General features: G+C 46.0%; 1 protein-coding gene across 7 annotated transcripts in view; it reads right to left on the bottom strand.

Annotated features, from left to right (window-relative positions):
- IKBKG (inhibitor of nuclear factor kappa B kinase regulatory subunit gamma) overlaps window positions 1-16,208 on the bottom strand; it is a 147,879-nt gene that overhangs the window by 107,550 nt on the left and 24,121 nt on the right. For all 7 annotated transcript variants that reach the window (XM_078664530.1, XM_078664527.1, XM_078664531.1 and 4 more), the window contains exons 3-4: window positions 436-641; window positions 208-291 (exon numbers count right to left, since the gene is read on the bottom strand). In XM_078664530.1, the coding sequence (XP_078520656.1) occupies window positions 208-291; window positions 436-641 (290 nt within the window). The remainder of the gene's footprint in view (window positions 1-207; window positions 292-435; window positions 642-16,208) is intronic.

The raw sequence follows: 16,208 nt of genomic DNA on the forward strand, positions 1-16,208 counted from the left end.
GGAATAAAAACGCCTTTCTCCAGGCAAGCACACTGCCTAAGAACTTGCCTTTTGGTCACTTTTTATGTCTAAAGCCCAGCTCACGAGAGCAGCACCTTTCCTTGCCTTGTTCCCAGTGATGTGGACTCAGTGTGGGACTTCCAGGGGGTGCAAAAGGACTTACGGTTGACTCACTAAATTCAACTTTGTGCGTGTGCAGCATCTTACCAAAGAAGCTTCGGCTGTCTGCCCTGTCCCGTTCTCATCATTTGTGCACGGAATCCCAGCAGTCTCTCTCATCGCAACACACGTCTGTAAACAGGACAGCGGAGAGTGAGTAAGCAGCAGCATTTTGAACCATGTTTTAGTCCATCACTGAGTGGCACAGGGATAGACACTTGGTTTAATCACCCCAGTATTGTCGGGGCGCATCGCCTCCCGTACGCACAGCTTTACCTGCTTTGGACCTTTCGTCGGCACTTTGGAGTGCTCATCCCACTGCGCCCGCAGGCTGGCCCTCTCCGCACGCAGCTTCTCCACAGTCTGACGCGCTTCTGAGAACTTCTGCATGAGGAACTCCCGCTCTTCCTTCTGGTTGGCCTGGAAGTGCACAAACTCGCTGTAGCGTTCGCGCAGCATGCGGTTACTCTGGTGCAGGGCCTCTGCCAAAGACAAGGAGTGTGGTGACAACAGGGAACAAACTGTGGGCTCATAGTCAACTCACTCGTCACCCCTAGTTTACTCTGGTGCACGGCCTCTGCCAAAGACAAGGAGGGTGGTGACGAATATGTGATGTTACATCGCATGCGCTACAACGCATGCAATTACAAAGCGGTCGTTACAACGACCGCGTTGTTACAACGCTAGCCATTACATCGCAAGTCGTTTCTATGACTTGCTGTAGGGGGGGCACACTAAACCAAGGAATGGTATAATTTACTATTCCAATTCCAGCGTGTACAACAGTAGGGAAGGTGTTAGAATAGTAAATTATACTATTCCTTAGTTTAGTGTGCCCCCCCCTTCAGCCAGTCATAGAAACAACCTGCGATGTAATGGCTTGTGTTGTAACAACACGGTCGTTGTAACGACCGCGCTGTAATCGCATGCATTGTAGCGCATGCGATGTAAACACTGTTTCCCGTGGTGACGGCAGGGAACAAACTGTGGGTTTATAGTCAACTCAGTCGTCACTCCTAGTTTACTCTGGTGCACGGCCTCTGCCAAAGACAAGGAGGGTGGTGACGAATATGTGATGTTACATCGCATGCACTACAACGCATGCAATTACAAAGCGGTCGTTACAACGACCGCGTTGTTACAACGCTAGCCATTACATCACAAGTCGTTTCTATGACTTGCTGTAGGGGGGGCACACTAAACCAAGGAATGGTATAATTTACTATTCCAATTCCAGCGTGTACAACAGTAGGGAAGGTGTTAGAATAGTAAATTATACTATTCCTTAGTTTAGTGTGCCCCCCCCTTCAGCCAGTCATAGAAACAACTTGCGATGTAATGGCTTGTGTTGTAACAACACAGTCGTTGTAACGACCGCGCTGTAATCGCATGCATTGTAGCGCATGCGATGTAAACACTGTTTCCCGTGGTGACGGCAGGGAACAAACTGTGGGTTTATAGTCAACTCAGTCGTCACTCCTAGTTTACTCTGGTGCACGGCCTCTGCCAAAGACAAGGAGGGTGGTGACGAATATGTGATGTTACATCGCATGCACTACAACGCATGCAATTACAAAGCGGTCGTTACAACGACCGCGTTGTTACAACGCTAGCCATTACATCGCAAGACGTTTCTATGACTTGCTGTAGGGGGGCACACTAAACCAAGGAATGGTATAATTTACTATTCCAATTCCAGCGTGTACAACAGTAGGGAAGGTGTTAGAATAGTAAATTATACTATTCCTTAGTTTAGTGTGCCCCCCCCTTCTGTGGAAAAGTAAATTTTGCCATGTCATATGTGCCTACGTGTTCCCCATGTTATGTCATATGTGCATGATCGATATGCATGTATTCCCCTCTGATCGATTAAAGACGCAATTACAGTTGTGTCCATCTCTAGTATGCCAGTTTCCCGTTTTCGTGAATATAACGAATATCAGGCCTATGTAAAGCTACGTTGCCACGTTTTACAGTGTGCACGTTAATTCATTGAATTGTCCCCGTTTCTAGGCCTCAAAAGGGCCCGGACTCAGATTCAGCTCCTGTCTCCTGAACACTCTCCAAGGAGCGATACAGCCCCCACCTGTATCCCTGACCCTTCACTTACTTTCATGCCTCGCAGTGCCCGGCTCGGCCTGGCTCTGCCTCCCAGTCTGCCAAGAGTATGTTATGATTCTAGTTATCAGTCCAGCCCTCCTTCTCTGCATTCCTAAGCTACTGAATCGCATCAATAGTTTCCGTCATGGTCTAGCCTTTATGTCTCCATGTAAGAGAAATACTGTATTCATATTCATAGAATATTCCTAGCACACGTACTACATGTAGAATAATGCATGCACCAGTCTTAATGTCTGTTAGCCTTTACCCTGATAACTTTTGGATTCTATCAACATGTACTATAAACACCAGATACTAGATATGCCTAGGTACATGTCGCTCTGACCCTCCAGACTTTCGTCTCCTCTTCTAGTGCAGAAGTCATAGCCCCCAGTTCTCCCTGGTAACACGTCATTGCCCATTTGCGCGCACCACTAGGTTAGAGGTCCCAGCTGCTCAGGTAGCCCCCTCCATGTTTCCGCCCCGTTTATGACATATTCTGTTACGTTTGCATCACATGTCCATGTATACGCCCTGTACACACCTCTTGTTACACCCACTTTATGCCTTATCTTTCGCGACTGCTACAAACTCCGCCTACTGCTACGCCTACTGTATTGAATGCAATCTATTTGTTTAACTATAAATATTGTGCACTGTTATTAAAAGTGGCCTTTTTGCCAATTCCCAGATCCTGCCCCCGGCAGCTGCCATCCCATTCCCATGCAGGCTGTCCTGTTCCTGTCCTTTTATGCCTGATTAAAGCCTGTACACTCCAGCTACCTCGAATCTTGACTCTTATTTATTGAGCTATCTGTTTATATGAGTATCCCGAAAAATAGATCCGGTAATTAATTATTTATTTACCACATAATGGCGCCCGAACAGGGACTTGCCCTTTCCCCACGCGCCGGAGAAGCCACGCAGGCCCCCTGATCCTCTGCAGCCGTGACGGAACCATACCGTGCACGTGCAGATATTTCTGCTTCAAGTATCCCTCAGGCCCACGGAGGTTGCGGTCCAGCGTCCAGACGAGGCGGTGGAGGAACGCGGCGAGTCCCGACCAGAGCCCAAGCCGAGAGTCCAAGGTCCGAGGTATCCGGAGGCCCACCTGTAACTGAAGTCCGAAGTTCGTCCGTCCGTCGTCGTAGCAGTCCAGTCCAGTCCGAGGCCTTCCGTTCTTGCTGCCCGGTGAGTACCGTTGCTGGGGTAGTATCTAGACAGGGTCAAAGTAATTTGTCTCTGGTCCGTGGGTTTGGGTACACAGATCCAACACGAAGTGTCCACCTAGGTGGATGCGGGTCCTGACGTGTCTCTTTATGGGACCGGTAAGTTTCGTACTGTTTTAGCAGTGCATCTAGTCATTCTAGTAAGTTTCTGTTCCAGTAAGTTCTGTTCTCGAGAAATTCATGTGTTCTGTTTTCAGTATTTCAGGTAACATTCTGTCCGAACTGTTATTTTAAATGTTATTTCATGTGTTTTCAATGTCGTGGTATGAGTGATTTGTTTTTCTTAAAGTTATTATTGTGTTTATCGTGTATTGTATTGTGTCCAGATTCCAGTCTTAGTTATGCCTCTGTTCACGAAGTTACGCCAGTTAAGAACCAGAAAAGGTCTGCTCGAAGAAGCAGTTCCTGTCCCGCCTAGGGACAGTCCAGGTCATTTTATGTATCATAAGCATGGCATAAGTGCCATATTATATCTAGATTTATGGGTGGAGTACACCAAGGAATTAGACGAGAAATATAGATGGCCCATGTCAGGTACATGGGACGCCGAGTGCATCATGCGAGTAGAAGAAGCATTATGGAAAAAGAAATCCAGACAGTCCCAGAAAGATGCCATCGAGTTATGGCGCAAAGAATCTCATAAAAGAACCGAAAAAGAAATCAGAAAGTCAGAATTAAGTAGAGAATCCTCAGAAAGAGCCCAAGAAAGGGAATTGATCGAAATAGGTGAACGAGTTAAAGCCGAACAGTCAGACAGACAGAGAAATGCCCTTATTAAGGGTATGTATCCTCTTCTTGCCGAGGGCTTGCCGAAAGCAACCCCGGAAGCACCATGTAATTTTCCGCCGCCATTAGTTCCGATTAAGCTACGTCACAAACCGACCGCAGCTGATATTTTTCTCTCGTCCTATTTGGACGACACAGTCCCAGAATATGCAAATCCTGTTCCGCCAGCTCCTGTAAATAATGTAATTCCTGTTCCTCCAGCCACCGGGGCACCCGTTACAGCACCTGTTACGGTACCCCCGGTCCAGCCCACAGTACAAGTACCCGCTACATCAGTCACTCTGCCAGCCCGTACGATACCCGTCGATGATTCCAGTTTAGGAGCTGCGGGGGAGGGAAGTCCTCCTTGTACCCCGCCGCAACACAGACGTGTGACATTACTCGAGCTACATGCCCGAGCGTTACAGCGGTCGCCCAAAAATCAGTCAGTTGCAGATATCAAACGAGCCCTTACAGAATGCCGTTATGATCCAGTCCCAGGCGATGATGGTATGGTCCTGTATTCATTGCGTGTAAGACGGGTGACCGAATATTTGGACACCCTACCGAATATGAAAGAATATCTAGACAGAATATATCGTTTCATCCGTACAGGAGTAGATCCAGAAAGTATTGGCGAGGCCATGTCTCAAAGAAAAGTCGAGATCCAGCTCATGCTTTTAAAGTTTCTAATTAATTGTTTGATAAGAGAACAAGATTATCCGGATAAAGATCCGGAAGAAATGAAAGTCCTGACCAGGTGGAGTGACCACATAGCCGAGGGAAGACACAAGACACAGAACTGTATAGACAGTATGTACAAGAAAATCCGTAGGGAAATAATAAAGTTACACGAGAAACGAAAAGCAGTACAAGTAAGCGAGAAAGAAGACAACTCTTCTACTGAAGAGGTAGACGACGAGAATCCCACTAGAATAGCGTATGTAGGTAGAATTAGACTTCCCGACCGACATTCACGCCTAGAACACAAGAAAGTTTTTCCTCCTCCAGCACCAGAACAAGGTTCTCTCGAGCAAGTATTTCAAGCTACCGATCACATTCTGAAATCACGAATCGGTTATAGTGAACTTAGTACCATGCATGAACAAGAATTAGCCCGATCAGCAGTCCGATGGATTACTGACTCTACCACTTTTCCAGACGAAATAGTGGCACAAATGTTTCTGAAATTGCCCCCAGCCGAGCAGCGACTGGTGGGTATGTATATGATCCAGCACCTCATTACACTGTATGAGGGTCAACATTCTGATCCAGGTCCGTTACATGATGTTCTGAACGAGTTGCTCCAGTATAGATGGAAAGGTTTAGGTACCGATTTAATTAGTGTCATTCTAGAACAGCGCCACAAATATCGAACATTTCTGAATCCGCATTTTGTTCATGTCTCACCTCCAGAAAGTAAACCATTTTACATAGATAGACAGCATCCGTTACGAGAAGTACACCCAGTTAGGACAACGGGTGGTGAAATGCAACGAGTATTTGTTTACACCCCTATCACAAAGATGGAACTCTTAGAGATGAAGAAATTAATTCCCTGTCAGATCCAGCAGGGTTCCATCGAGAATTAAAAGACATGCTCCGTATGGGAGAATACACGTATCCAGATATCATTAAAATGTTAAAGGTCCTGTTGCCCGCAGGGGTATATGAAAAACTCAAGGAAAAAGAATGGGAGGTGGGAGAGAAAAAGATAGATTGGACAGCTCTAGAAGCTGAAGATAATTCACGAGTACCAGGTACCGGTCTAGGGGGTAAAGTTAAAGAATTGCCCGAGTTATTGATTCAGGTTTTGCCAAGGTTACTAGCCACGAAAAAGGAAGATTGGGATGCAATCTCAGCTTGAAAACAGAAACTAGACGAAGACACTAGTGATTTTTATTCTAGATTTGAAAAATGTTTTATAATTAACAGTGGTCTGAAGACAGGTAGTGAGTCATACCCTCATCTTTTTGTTACTAAACTAGTCGAGAATTCAAGCCCACAAGTTAAAAATCGAGTTTTAAAAGTCGAAAGTAGTTGGCAAGCTAATACCCCGTCACAAATGCTTCAAATGCTCCAGTATCACCAGAATAGAATCAGGGAAGAGCAAGAACACGAAAAGAGACGTATGAAAGACACGAAAATGAAAGTATTAGTTGCACAATCTGTTCCACAAGACAGTCAGAAGAGGGGTCCGAATCAAGCCAGTCATCCTGCAGCTCCCGTTAAAGGGACTTGCAATTATTGTAAACAACCAGGTCATTTTATAAACGAGTGTGCAGTTCTGAAACACAACATAGCTACTGGTAAGACTAAAGAAAGACCACGTCCGCCTAGACAAGAACAAGTCTCACAGTCTTCTCAGTCACCACAGACAGTTCCAGCACCGCAGCCTATCGCTGCAACACAGCATGTTACACAGCAAATGTACCAGTATGCTCAGACAGAGTATCCAGAGTATCAACAGTATTCATGAAACAGCCTAGAGAGGGAGGTAGGCTTGCCTCTCATCGAGATACCTGTAGATCAAGAGGGTCCCTATGTACACAGTCAAGTATTAGGGAAAGACAAAGTTTTTGATTGATACAGGGGCAAGTAGGACTACTATCAGTCATGACGAGGTTCCAGGGGCTCCGCTCTCAGGCTCTAAAAATGTTTCCCTTGGATTTTCAGGAAAGCCAATTGTTAACGAGATTTCAAAACCAGTTTCCCTAGAAGTTGGTCCATTGTCCCGAACTACTGATTTGTTACTTACGAAATCATGTCCAGAAAATTTATTAGGCATCAGAACTTTAAAAGAATTAGGTGCAGTTATTTGCTGTTCTCCAGAAGAAATACGTTTGTTTTTAAGGGATTTTAAAGGTCACTATGTATTACATGATTTTGATCCAAGGTTACTAAATGTACCGCAGCATTTATGGGCGCAAGGTCCAACTGATGTAGGTTTTATGCAAATTACACCCCATCGTGTGACTCTCAAGCAAGGTATAGTCCTGCCACGAATCAGACAGTACAGATTGCCACCTGAGGCTGTAGCAGCCTTATCCAAAATTATTGACGAGCTTATTGCTCAAGGAGTGGTTGTAGAAACTGACTCCAATGTATGTAATTCTCCTATCATTCCAGTCATGAAACGTACTGATCCAAATGCACCTCCAGTATATCGATTAGTGATTGACCTTCGAGAACTTAATAAATGTATCATACCCCAGTATCCAGTAGTCCCAGATATTTCATCCCTATTGACAGCTATTGATTCTGAAGCTACATTTTTTACTGTAATAGACCTCAAGAATGCATTTTTCAGTGTTCCCATTCATCCAGACAGCCAGTACCTTTTCGGTTTTTGTTTAAATGGAAGGAGCTATAAATTCACACGAGCTCCTCAAGGTTTCACAGAAAGTCCTAGTATTTACAGTCAAGCACTTAAAAGACAACTAGACAATATTCACATGCCCACTGACACTGCCCTGCTCCAGTATGTCGATGATCTACTGATCACAGCCCGTTCTGAACGTGACTGCGAACGAGCGTCACTTACAGTTCTGTATTTCCTAGCCGAGATGGGGCACAAGGTGTCCCCTTCGAAGCTTCAGTTCTGTGTCCAGCAAGTGATCTACTTAGGCCACTTACTGTCCAAGTGGGGTAGGCAGTTGACACCAGACCGTATCCAGTTAATAGCGAGTCTTCCACAGCCCAAGACACAGAAGGAGGTACGTGCTTTTATTGGCCTCACTTCTTACTGCAGACAATGGATTCCTCAGTATGCATTTCTAGCAAAGCCACTGATACAGTTAACGACACAGGAGGCAGCCGTATCGACTGTCCTCCCTTGGACATCTGAACATACACTTAGTTTTAATGAATTGAAGAAAGCCTTATGCCAAGCACCTGTTCTAGCTACACCGAACTACAGTAAGCCTTTTACACTTTTTGTCACAGAACGTGATGGTACTGCATTATCTGTTCTCACACAAGATCAAGCAGGACAGTACAAGCCTTGTGCTTATTTTTCGAGCACATTAGATCCAGTAGCCCAGGCTTTGCCTGCGTGCCTCAAGTCAGTTGCAGCCACAGCTCTAGCTATCAGACAAAGTGATTCCATAGTATTAGGACACTCCTTGACAGTACAAGTTCCACACTCCGTGGAAGTTCTTTTAAACCGAACACAGACACAGCACTTGACCATTGCACGTTTAACAGGTTATGAACTGACACTGTTCCAGCCACACATAGAAATCAGACGCTGCAACGTTCTAAATCCTGCTACACTGTTACCGTCAGTTACTTCAAATCCTGCCACACATGATTGTGTGGAAGTCATTAACACTATGACTAAGCCGAGACAAGACCTGACAGACATTGCATTACCTAATCCCGACCTGACACTTTATGTGGACGGTTCATGTATGAGAACTAGTACAGGAGAACTAGCAGCCGCGTACGCAGTGACTACTGACACTGAAGTTATAGAAACACATCGTATTGACACCCTGTCTGCTCAAGCAGCAGAGCTAGTTGCTCTGACCCAAGCCTGCATACGTGCCAAGAACCTGAAAGTAAACATATATACAGATTCACGTTACGCATTCGGAGTTGTACACGACTTCGGAGTACTCTGGCAGGAGAGAGGTTTCATGACTTCTCATGGAACCAAGATTCAGCATGGTCTCCTCATTCAAGCTCTGTTAGATGCAATACATTTACCGACAGCTATCGCTATCATGAAGTGCAAGGCACATACGAAAGTTACTGATATCATTTCCCAAGGTAACGATCTAGCAGATCGAACAGCCAAGCTTACAGCTCAGACTCCAGACATTCCAGTTAACACGGCACAGACATCCACTCCAGAACAGACTACTTGTATGACAGTCAAGGACCCTACACAAGATGTCATAGACATACAGTTACATGCTACTCCTGAAGAAATCAAGAAATGGTCTGAACAAGGAGGGGTCCAGACAGATCAGGGATGGGTGACGAAGGGAAAAGCCACATGGTTTCTCCCCGACTCTATGGTTCAAGTCATTATCAATACCGCACATAGTCCAGCACATTTAGGAGAAAAAGCCATGTTAGACAGTATACAGAACCTCTGGTTCAACAAGCACTTACGAGCTGCAGCCAAGCAGAAAGTCCGTACCTGTATGATATGTTGTCAATTCAATCCAGGTAAAAGTGTCCCGGTGGAACAAGGTGGATTCCAACCCCCTGACCACCCTTTTGAAGTCCTCCAGATGGATTATATTCAGATGGAGCGATGTCGAGGTTTCAAGTATGTCCTCGTAGTTGTATGCGCTTTGTCCAGGTGGACAGAAGCATATCCAGTTCCAGATTACACAGCAGCGACCACTGCCAAGCAGTTGGTTCGTGAATTTTTTCCCCGTTATGGACTCCCTAGGGTCGTGTATTCTGATAACGGCCAGCCTTTCTCATCCGAGTTAATGAAACATGTTTCCCTTCTGTTAGGGTACCAGTGGAAGTTCCATTGTGTGCGCCATCCTGAAGCAGCCGGTCTCGTAGAGAGACATAATCAAACCCTGAAAATCCGTATTGCTAAGATATGTCAAGAGAAAGGTGTAGACTGGCTAGTTGCCCTGCCAGTTGCTTTATTCTTCATGAGGATGGTTGCACATTCCAGATCAGGTCTGTCCCCGTACGAGGTCGTATTCGGCCGCCCCCCAAATATGTGGGGTACACCTAGACCCCGCAGTATTACAGATGTTTCCAGTAATATGTTGACAGATTACCTAGCTTCCTTGATGTCTGCCCTACACTCTTGTCGTTCACAGGTCGCCGCTGCATTTCCAGACAATACCGAGGTGAAACCGCATGAAATCGTTCCAGGAAACCTCGTATTGGTCCGAAATTTTGATCGTTCAAGTCCGCTGGAGCCCCGTTGGAAGGAGCCTCGTATGGTCTTACTTACAACAAGGACTGCGGCCAAACTAGAGGGGAGAAAAGGATGGGTCCACCTGTCCCACATAAAGAAGTTCCATGGAGTGTGTGTAAAAACATTTGCCAAGGACTACCTTCCTCCTAAAGACTGCCTAAAAACAAACTCTGAACTCAAGCCTCCCCTGTTAGAGGAAACTCCGCAGCAGGAGTATAAAAAGAAACTCCGGTCTAGTAAAATAAGTCAGCCAGTTTAATTGTCTAAGTCCCTCTCGGGTGAAACGGTTAGACAGGTTTCTGACATGTATGAGATAGACCCCCATAGTGAGAGAGTTAGTCAAAACTCCATAAGATGTATCGTTTTTCTAAGTTTCCTATTGTTTCTAAGTTTGATGGTTACCTGCACAAGTTATGCATTACATTTATGTTTTCCAATTTCTCATGTAAATAAGTTTGCTAATGCTACAGTAGAGCACACATTTAGTGATCTGCCTCCTCACGAGCTATCCTATCGTCTTGCTATGAGAAATAACACATTCATCAGAATGTTACACTATTCACACCAGACCAGCAATGCCACTAATTGTTGGGTGTGTGGTCGACTCCCCCCTTTCCAGACACCGAAGGGAGTTCTGCCACTCTTTCCTTATCCGTTTTCACATAATGGTTCGTGTGGAGCATGGTCCATGTTAACGTCATCCTCAAATGATATGTCCCTTCTGAATAGAACATGTTTTCCAGACAAGCAAGGTATCCCCCATAGAACAGGGTTAGATCTAGAAAATGAAGTTTATAATTTAGGTAATTATTCTTCGAATTTTATGATCCTGAATGTTCAGTCTGATACTACTCCAGACTTACCTGCTATTTCAGTACTACCAGTCAAAGGCGAATTATGTGTCCGAAAGAATGGTTCCGGACATGTAGGACATAGTGATTGTACTACTACTGTCAAGTATAGTGACAGTGGGAAATCTATTTTCAAAGCCTCACATCATTCTTATTTTGTTTGTGGTCAGACCGCATATGTTCGTCTGCCCCTCGATTGGGATGGAACCTGTTACATTGCCTTCCTACTGCCACCAGTTTTTCTAGCCCCATCCGATTATCACAGAAACACACATCTAGTACACGTCAGACATAGAAGGGAGATTGAGTCCCCAATTGTCGATCAAACTGAAACTACTCTAGAACAATATCAAGACTTCAATAAAGGTTTCTTCTTCTTTATAGGACCTATCCAGAATAGTAAGTTAATACGTAGACTAACCAGAACCCTCGAAGCAGTAGTGAATGAGACTACTTCTGCTCTAGGTAACTTAACCGAAGAGCAATCTGCTATGAGATTTGTCGTGCTCCAAAATCGTCTCGTTCTTGACGTCATACTGGCCGATAGAGGAGGAGCATGTAGAGTCATCGGATCTAGTTGCTGCATTTTCATTCCTAATAACGCGCCGTCTGTTTATTCAGCTATAACCAGACTTCATAAAATTGCCCATCAGTTACACCAGAATCCAGGCACCTGGACATGGTCCGGTTGGCTCTGGGATATCATATCTGCTTGGGGATGGAAAGTATTGTCATTCCTAGGTATTGCAGTAATGATCATATTCAGTTGCTGCCTCTGTATACAATGTGGCCCTGCGATTTGCGGCATTTGTGCTACCTCTTGTATTCCTAGTCCTAAATCCCGTTCCAAGACAATTCGAGACGAGCAAATGATGCTATATGAAATGATAGATGGTATCATGAATATTGATGTTTCCTGATGGAAACGTAGGGCACAAGGAGGGAATGTGGAAAAGTAAATTTTGCCATGTCATATGTGCCTACGTGTTCCCCATGTTATGTCATATGTGCATGATCGATATGCATGTATTCCCCTCTGATCGATTAAAGACGCAATTACAGTTGTGTCCATCTCTAGTATGCCAGTTTCCAGTTTTCGTGAATATAACGAATATCAGGCCTATGTAAAGCTACGTTGCCACGTTTTACAGTGTGCACGTTAATTCATTGAATTGTCCCCGTTTCTAGGCCTCAAAAGGGCCCGGACTCAGATTCAGCTCCTGTCTCCTGAACACTCTCCAAGGAGCGATCCAGCCCCCACCTGTATCCCTGACCCTTCACTTACTTTCATGCCTCGCAGTGCCCGGCTCGGCCTGGCTCTGCCTCCCAGTCTGCCAAGAGTATGTTATGATTCTAGTTATCAGTCCAGCCCTCCTTCTCTGCATTCCTAAGCTACTGAATCGCATCAATAGTTTCCGTCATGGTCTAGCCTTTATGTCTCCATGTAAGAGAAATACTGTATTCATATTCATAGAATATTCCTAGCACACGTACTACATGTAGAATAATGCATGCACCAGTCTTAATGTCTGTTAGCCTTTACCCTGATAACTTTTGGATTCTATCAACATGTACTATAAACACCAGATACTAGATATGCCTAGGTACATGTCGCTCTGACCCTCCAGACTTTCATCTCCTCTTCTAGTGCAGAAGTCATAGCCCCCAGTTCTCCCTGGTAACACGTCATTGCCCATTTGCGCGCACCACTAGGTTAGAGGTCCCAGCTGCTCAGGTAGCCCCCTCCATGTTTCCGCCCCGTTTATGACATATTCTGTTACGTTTGCATCACATGTCCATGTATACGCCCTGTACACACCTCTTGTTACACCCACTTTATGCCTTATCTTTCGCGACTGCTACAAACTCCGCCTACTGCTACGCCTACTGTATTGAATCCAATCTATTTGTTTAACTATAAATATTGTGCACTGTTATTAAAAGTGGCCTTTTTGCCAATTTCCAGATCCTGCCCCCGGCAGCTGCCATCCCATTCCCATGCAGGCTGTCCTGTTCCTGTCCTTTTATGCCTGATTAAAGCCTGTACACTCCAGCTACCTCGAATCTTGACTCTTATTTATTGAGCTATCCGTTTATATGAGTATCCCGAAAAATAGATCCGGTAATTAATTATTTATTTACCACACTTCAGCCAGTCATAGAAACAACTTGCGATGTAATGGCTTGTGTTGTAACAACACGGTCGTTGTAACGACCGCGCTGTAATCGCATGCATTGTAGCGCATGCGATGTAAACACTGTTTCCCGTGGTGACGGCAGGGAACAAACTGTGGGTTTATAGTCAACTCAGTCGTCACTCCTAGTTTACTCTGGTGCAGGGCCTCTGCCGAAGATGAGGGGGGTGGTGACAGCAGGGAACAAACTGGGGGTTCATAGTCAACTCAGTCGTCACTCCTAGTTTACTCTGGTGCAGGGCCTCTGCCGAAGATGAGGGAGTGGTGACAGCAGGGAACAAACTGGGGGTTCATAGTCAACTCAGTCGCCACTCCAAGTTTACTCTACCGATTGCACTCACATTTCCTAGCAGCTATTTCTTGTCCGTCGTTTATCCTTTTCTGCCAACTACTTAATTTACTTGAACAGGTTTGTTATTCCCACTTTCCTTACTTTTGTGTTACTCGTCCCTCTTCCCCCTGCGTCCCATTTTCTACACCTCATTTCGTCTGGTTACCCCTCAGTTTCTTGTTCCCTCTGTAGTCGTCTTTTTCGCCTGCAGACTCCTATCTTAGCTCCTCCCACCACAATATCAAACAATCCAGCTTGCCCCTAATCTTTAGGCCTCCCTCCCTCTTGATCCACACTGGACTAAGTTCAGACAAAAGGAACATGTACAAGTGTGCAACAGAGGCATGCTTAGAAGACATAGTGTACATGTCAGGGTGGCCGTCTGCAGCCAGAAGGGACAAAGGCCACACAGAAGGAACGTGCAGAAGCGTGGAACAGAGGCGTACTGAGAACACATGGTGTACATGTCAGGGAGGCCGTCTGCAGCCAGAAGAGGAGTTCAAACTGTAGGACTGTGTACACTTGTGGAACGGAGGCATACTGAGAACACATGGTGTGTGTTCATGTCAGCGAGGATGTCTGCAGCCAGAAGAACTGGAGTGCAGAGCGGGAGACAGAGTGAGCGACGAGGGGTGCAGGCAGTGCTAATGATGGAGGCATGCTTGAATGAATACAGAGTGAAGAAGGTCAGGCGATGGGGGACAGGTGTTGGGGGTAATGGGGGAGGCAGCAGTCTGATTAGATCATGCCCGGTTTAACATTGGTACAGGGTGAAATCAGTGCTACAGCAAGCGGGAGAGCTAGTCAGAAGAGCTAAGGTTAGAGGTTCCTCTGTTCATGAATACAGGGATAATCTGCAGACAACAGGTGGGATCAGCAGAGCAGAGGGTCCATTTTAATGCACTTCCAAGGTTAGAAATTCTGAAAGAAATGGAATGCCGCTAGGAGGTAAGGGCCGGGGACACACTGTAGGGTGAGAGCGGGGGATGATTAAAATAGGGTCATGCTGGTGTTACTCCAAAAGTGGCAGAGACAGAACAATCCAGGGAATGAGTGTGTTACACTAAACCCAATCCAGGGCAGGACTTCCCAAACTTCCTAGAACCACCACCCAAGTTTGAGACCGACAAATTTTCCTGTGGGCGGTGACTGTTACACCTAAAGAATGAGAGGGGTACGTGGGCGGTGAGTGTTACACCCAAAGAATAAGGGGCACGTGGACGGTGAGTGTTACACCTAAAGAATGAGGGGTACGTGGGCGGTGACTTTTACACCTAAAGAATGAGGGGTACGTGGGCGGTGAGTGTTACACCTAAAGAATGAGGGGTACGTGGGCGGTGAGTTTTACACCTAAAGAATGAGGGGTACGTGGGCAGTGAGTGTTACACCTAAAGAATGAGGGGTACGTGGGCGGTGACTTTTACACCTAAAGAATGAGGGGTACGTGGGCGGTGAGTGTTACACCTAAAGAATGAGGGGTACGTGGGCGGTGAGTTTTACACCTAAAGAATGAGGGGTACGTGGGCAGTGAGTGTTACACCTAAAGAATGAGGGGTACGTGGGCGGTGACTTTTACACCTAAAGAATGAGGGGTACGTGGGCGGTGAGTTTTACACCTAAAGAATGAGGGGTACGTGGGCAGTGAGTGGTACACCTAAAGAATGAGTGGTACGTGGGCGGTGAGTTTTACACCTAAAGAATGAGGGGTACGTGGGCAGTGAGTGTTACACCTAAAGAATGAGGGGTACGTGGGCGGTGACTTTTACACCTAAAGAACGAGGGGTACGTGGGCGGTGAGTTTTACACCTAAAGAATGAGGGGTATGTGGGCAGTGAGTGTTACACCTAAAGAATGAGGGGTACGTGGGCAGTGAGTGTTACACCTAAAGAATGAGGGGTACGTGGGCGGTGACTTTTACACCTAAAGAATGAGGGGTACGTGGGCGGTGAGTTTTACACCTAAAGAATGAGGGGTATGTGGGCAGTGAGTGTTACACCTAAAGAATAAGGGGCATGTGGGCGGTGAGTTTAACACCCAAAGAATGAGGGGTCCGTGGGCGGTGAGTTTTACACCTAAAGAATGAGGGGTATGTGGGCAGTGAGTGTTACACCTAAAGAATGAGGGGTACGTGGGCGGTGACTTTTACACCTAAAGAATGAGGGGTACGTGGGCGGTGAGTTTTACACCTAAAGAATGAGGGGTACGTGGGCGGTGAGTTTTACACCTAAAGAATGAGGGGTACGTGGGCGGTGAGTGTTACACCTAAAGAATGAGGGGTACGTGGGCGGTGACTTTTACACCTAAAGAATGAGGGGTACGTGGGCGGTGACTTTTACACCTAAAGAATGAGGGGTACGTGGGTGGTGAGTTTTACACCTAAAGAATGAGGGGTACGTGGGCAGTGAGTGTTACACCTAAAGAATGAGTGGTACGTGGGCGGTGAGTTTTACACCTAAAGAATGAGGGGTACGTGGGCAGTGAGTGTTACACCTAAAGAATGAGGGGTACGTGGGCGGTGACTTTTACACCTAAAGAATGAGGGGTACGTGGGCGGTGAGTTTTACACCTAAAGAATGAGGGGTACGTGGCCGGTGAGTTTTACACCTAAAGAATGAGGGGTACGTGGCCGGTGAGTGTTACACCCAAAGAAGCGTACGTGGGATGCAAGTGTTACATTAA

The sequence above is a fragment of the Lissotriton helveticus genome, chromosome 10 (genome assembly GCF_964261635.1).
Source record: "Lissotriton helveticus chromosome 10, aLisHel1.1, whole genome shotgun sequence".
Classification (NCBI taxonomy): Eukaryota; Metazoa; Chordata; class Amphibia; order Caudata; family Salamandridae; genus Lissotriton; species Lissotriton helveticus.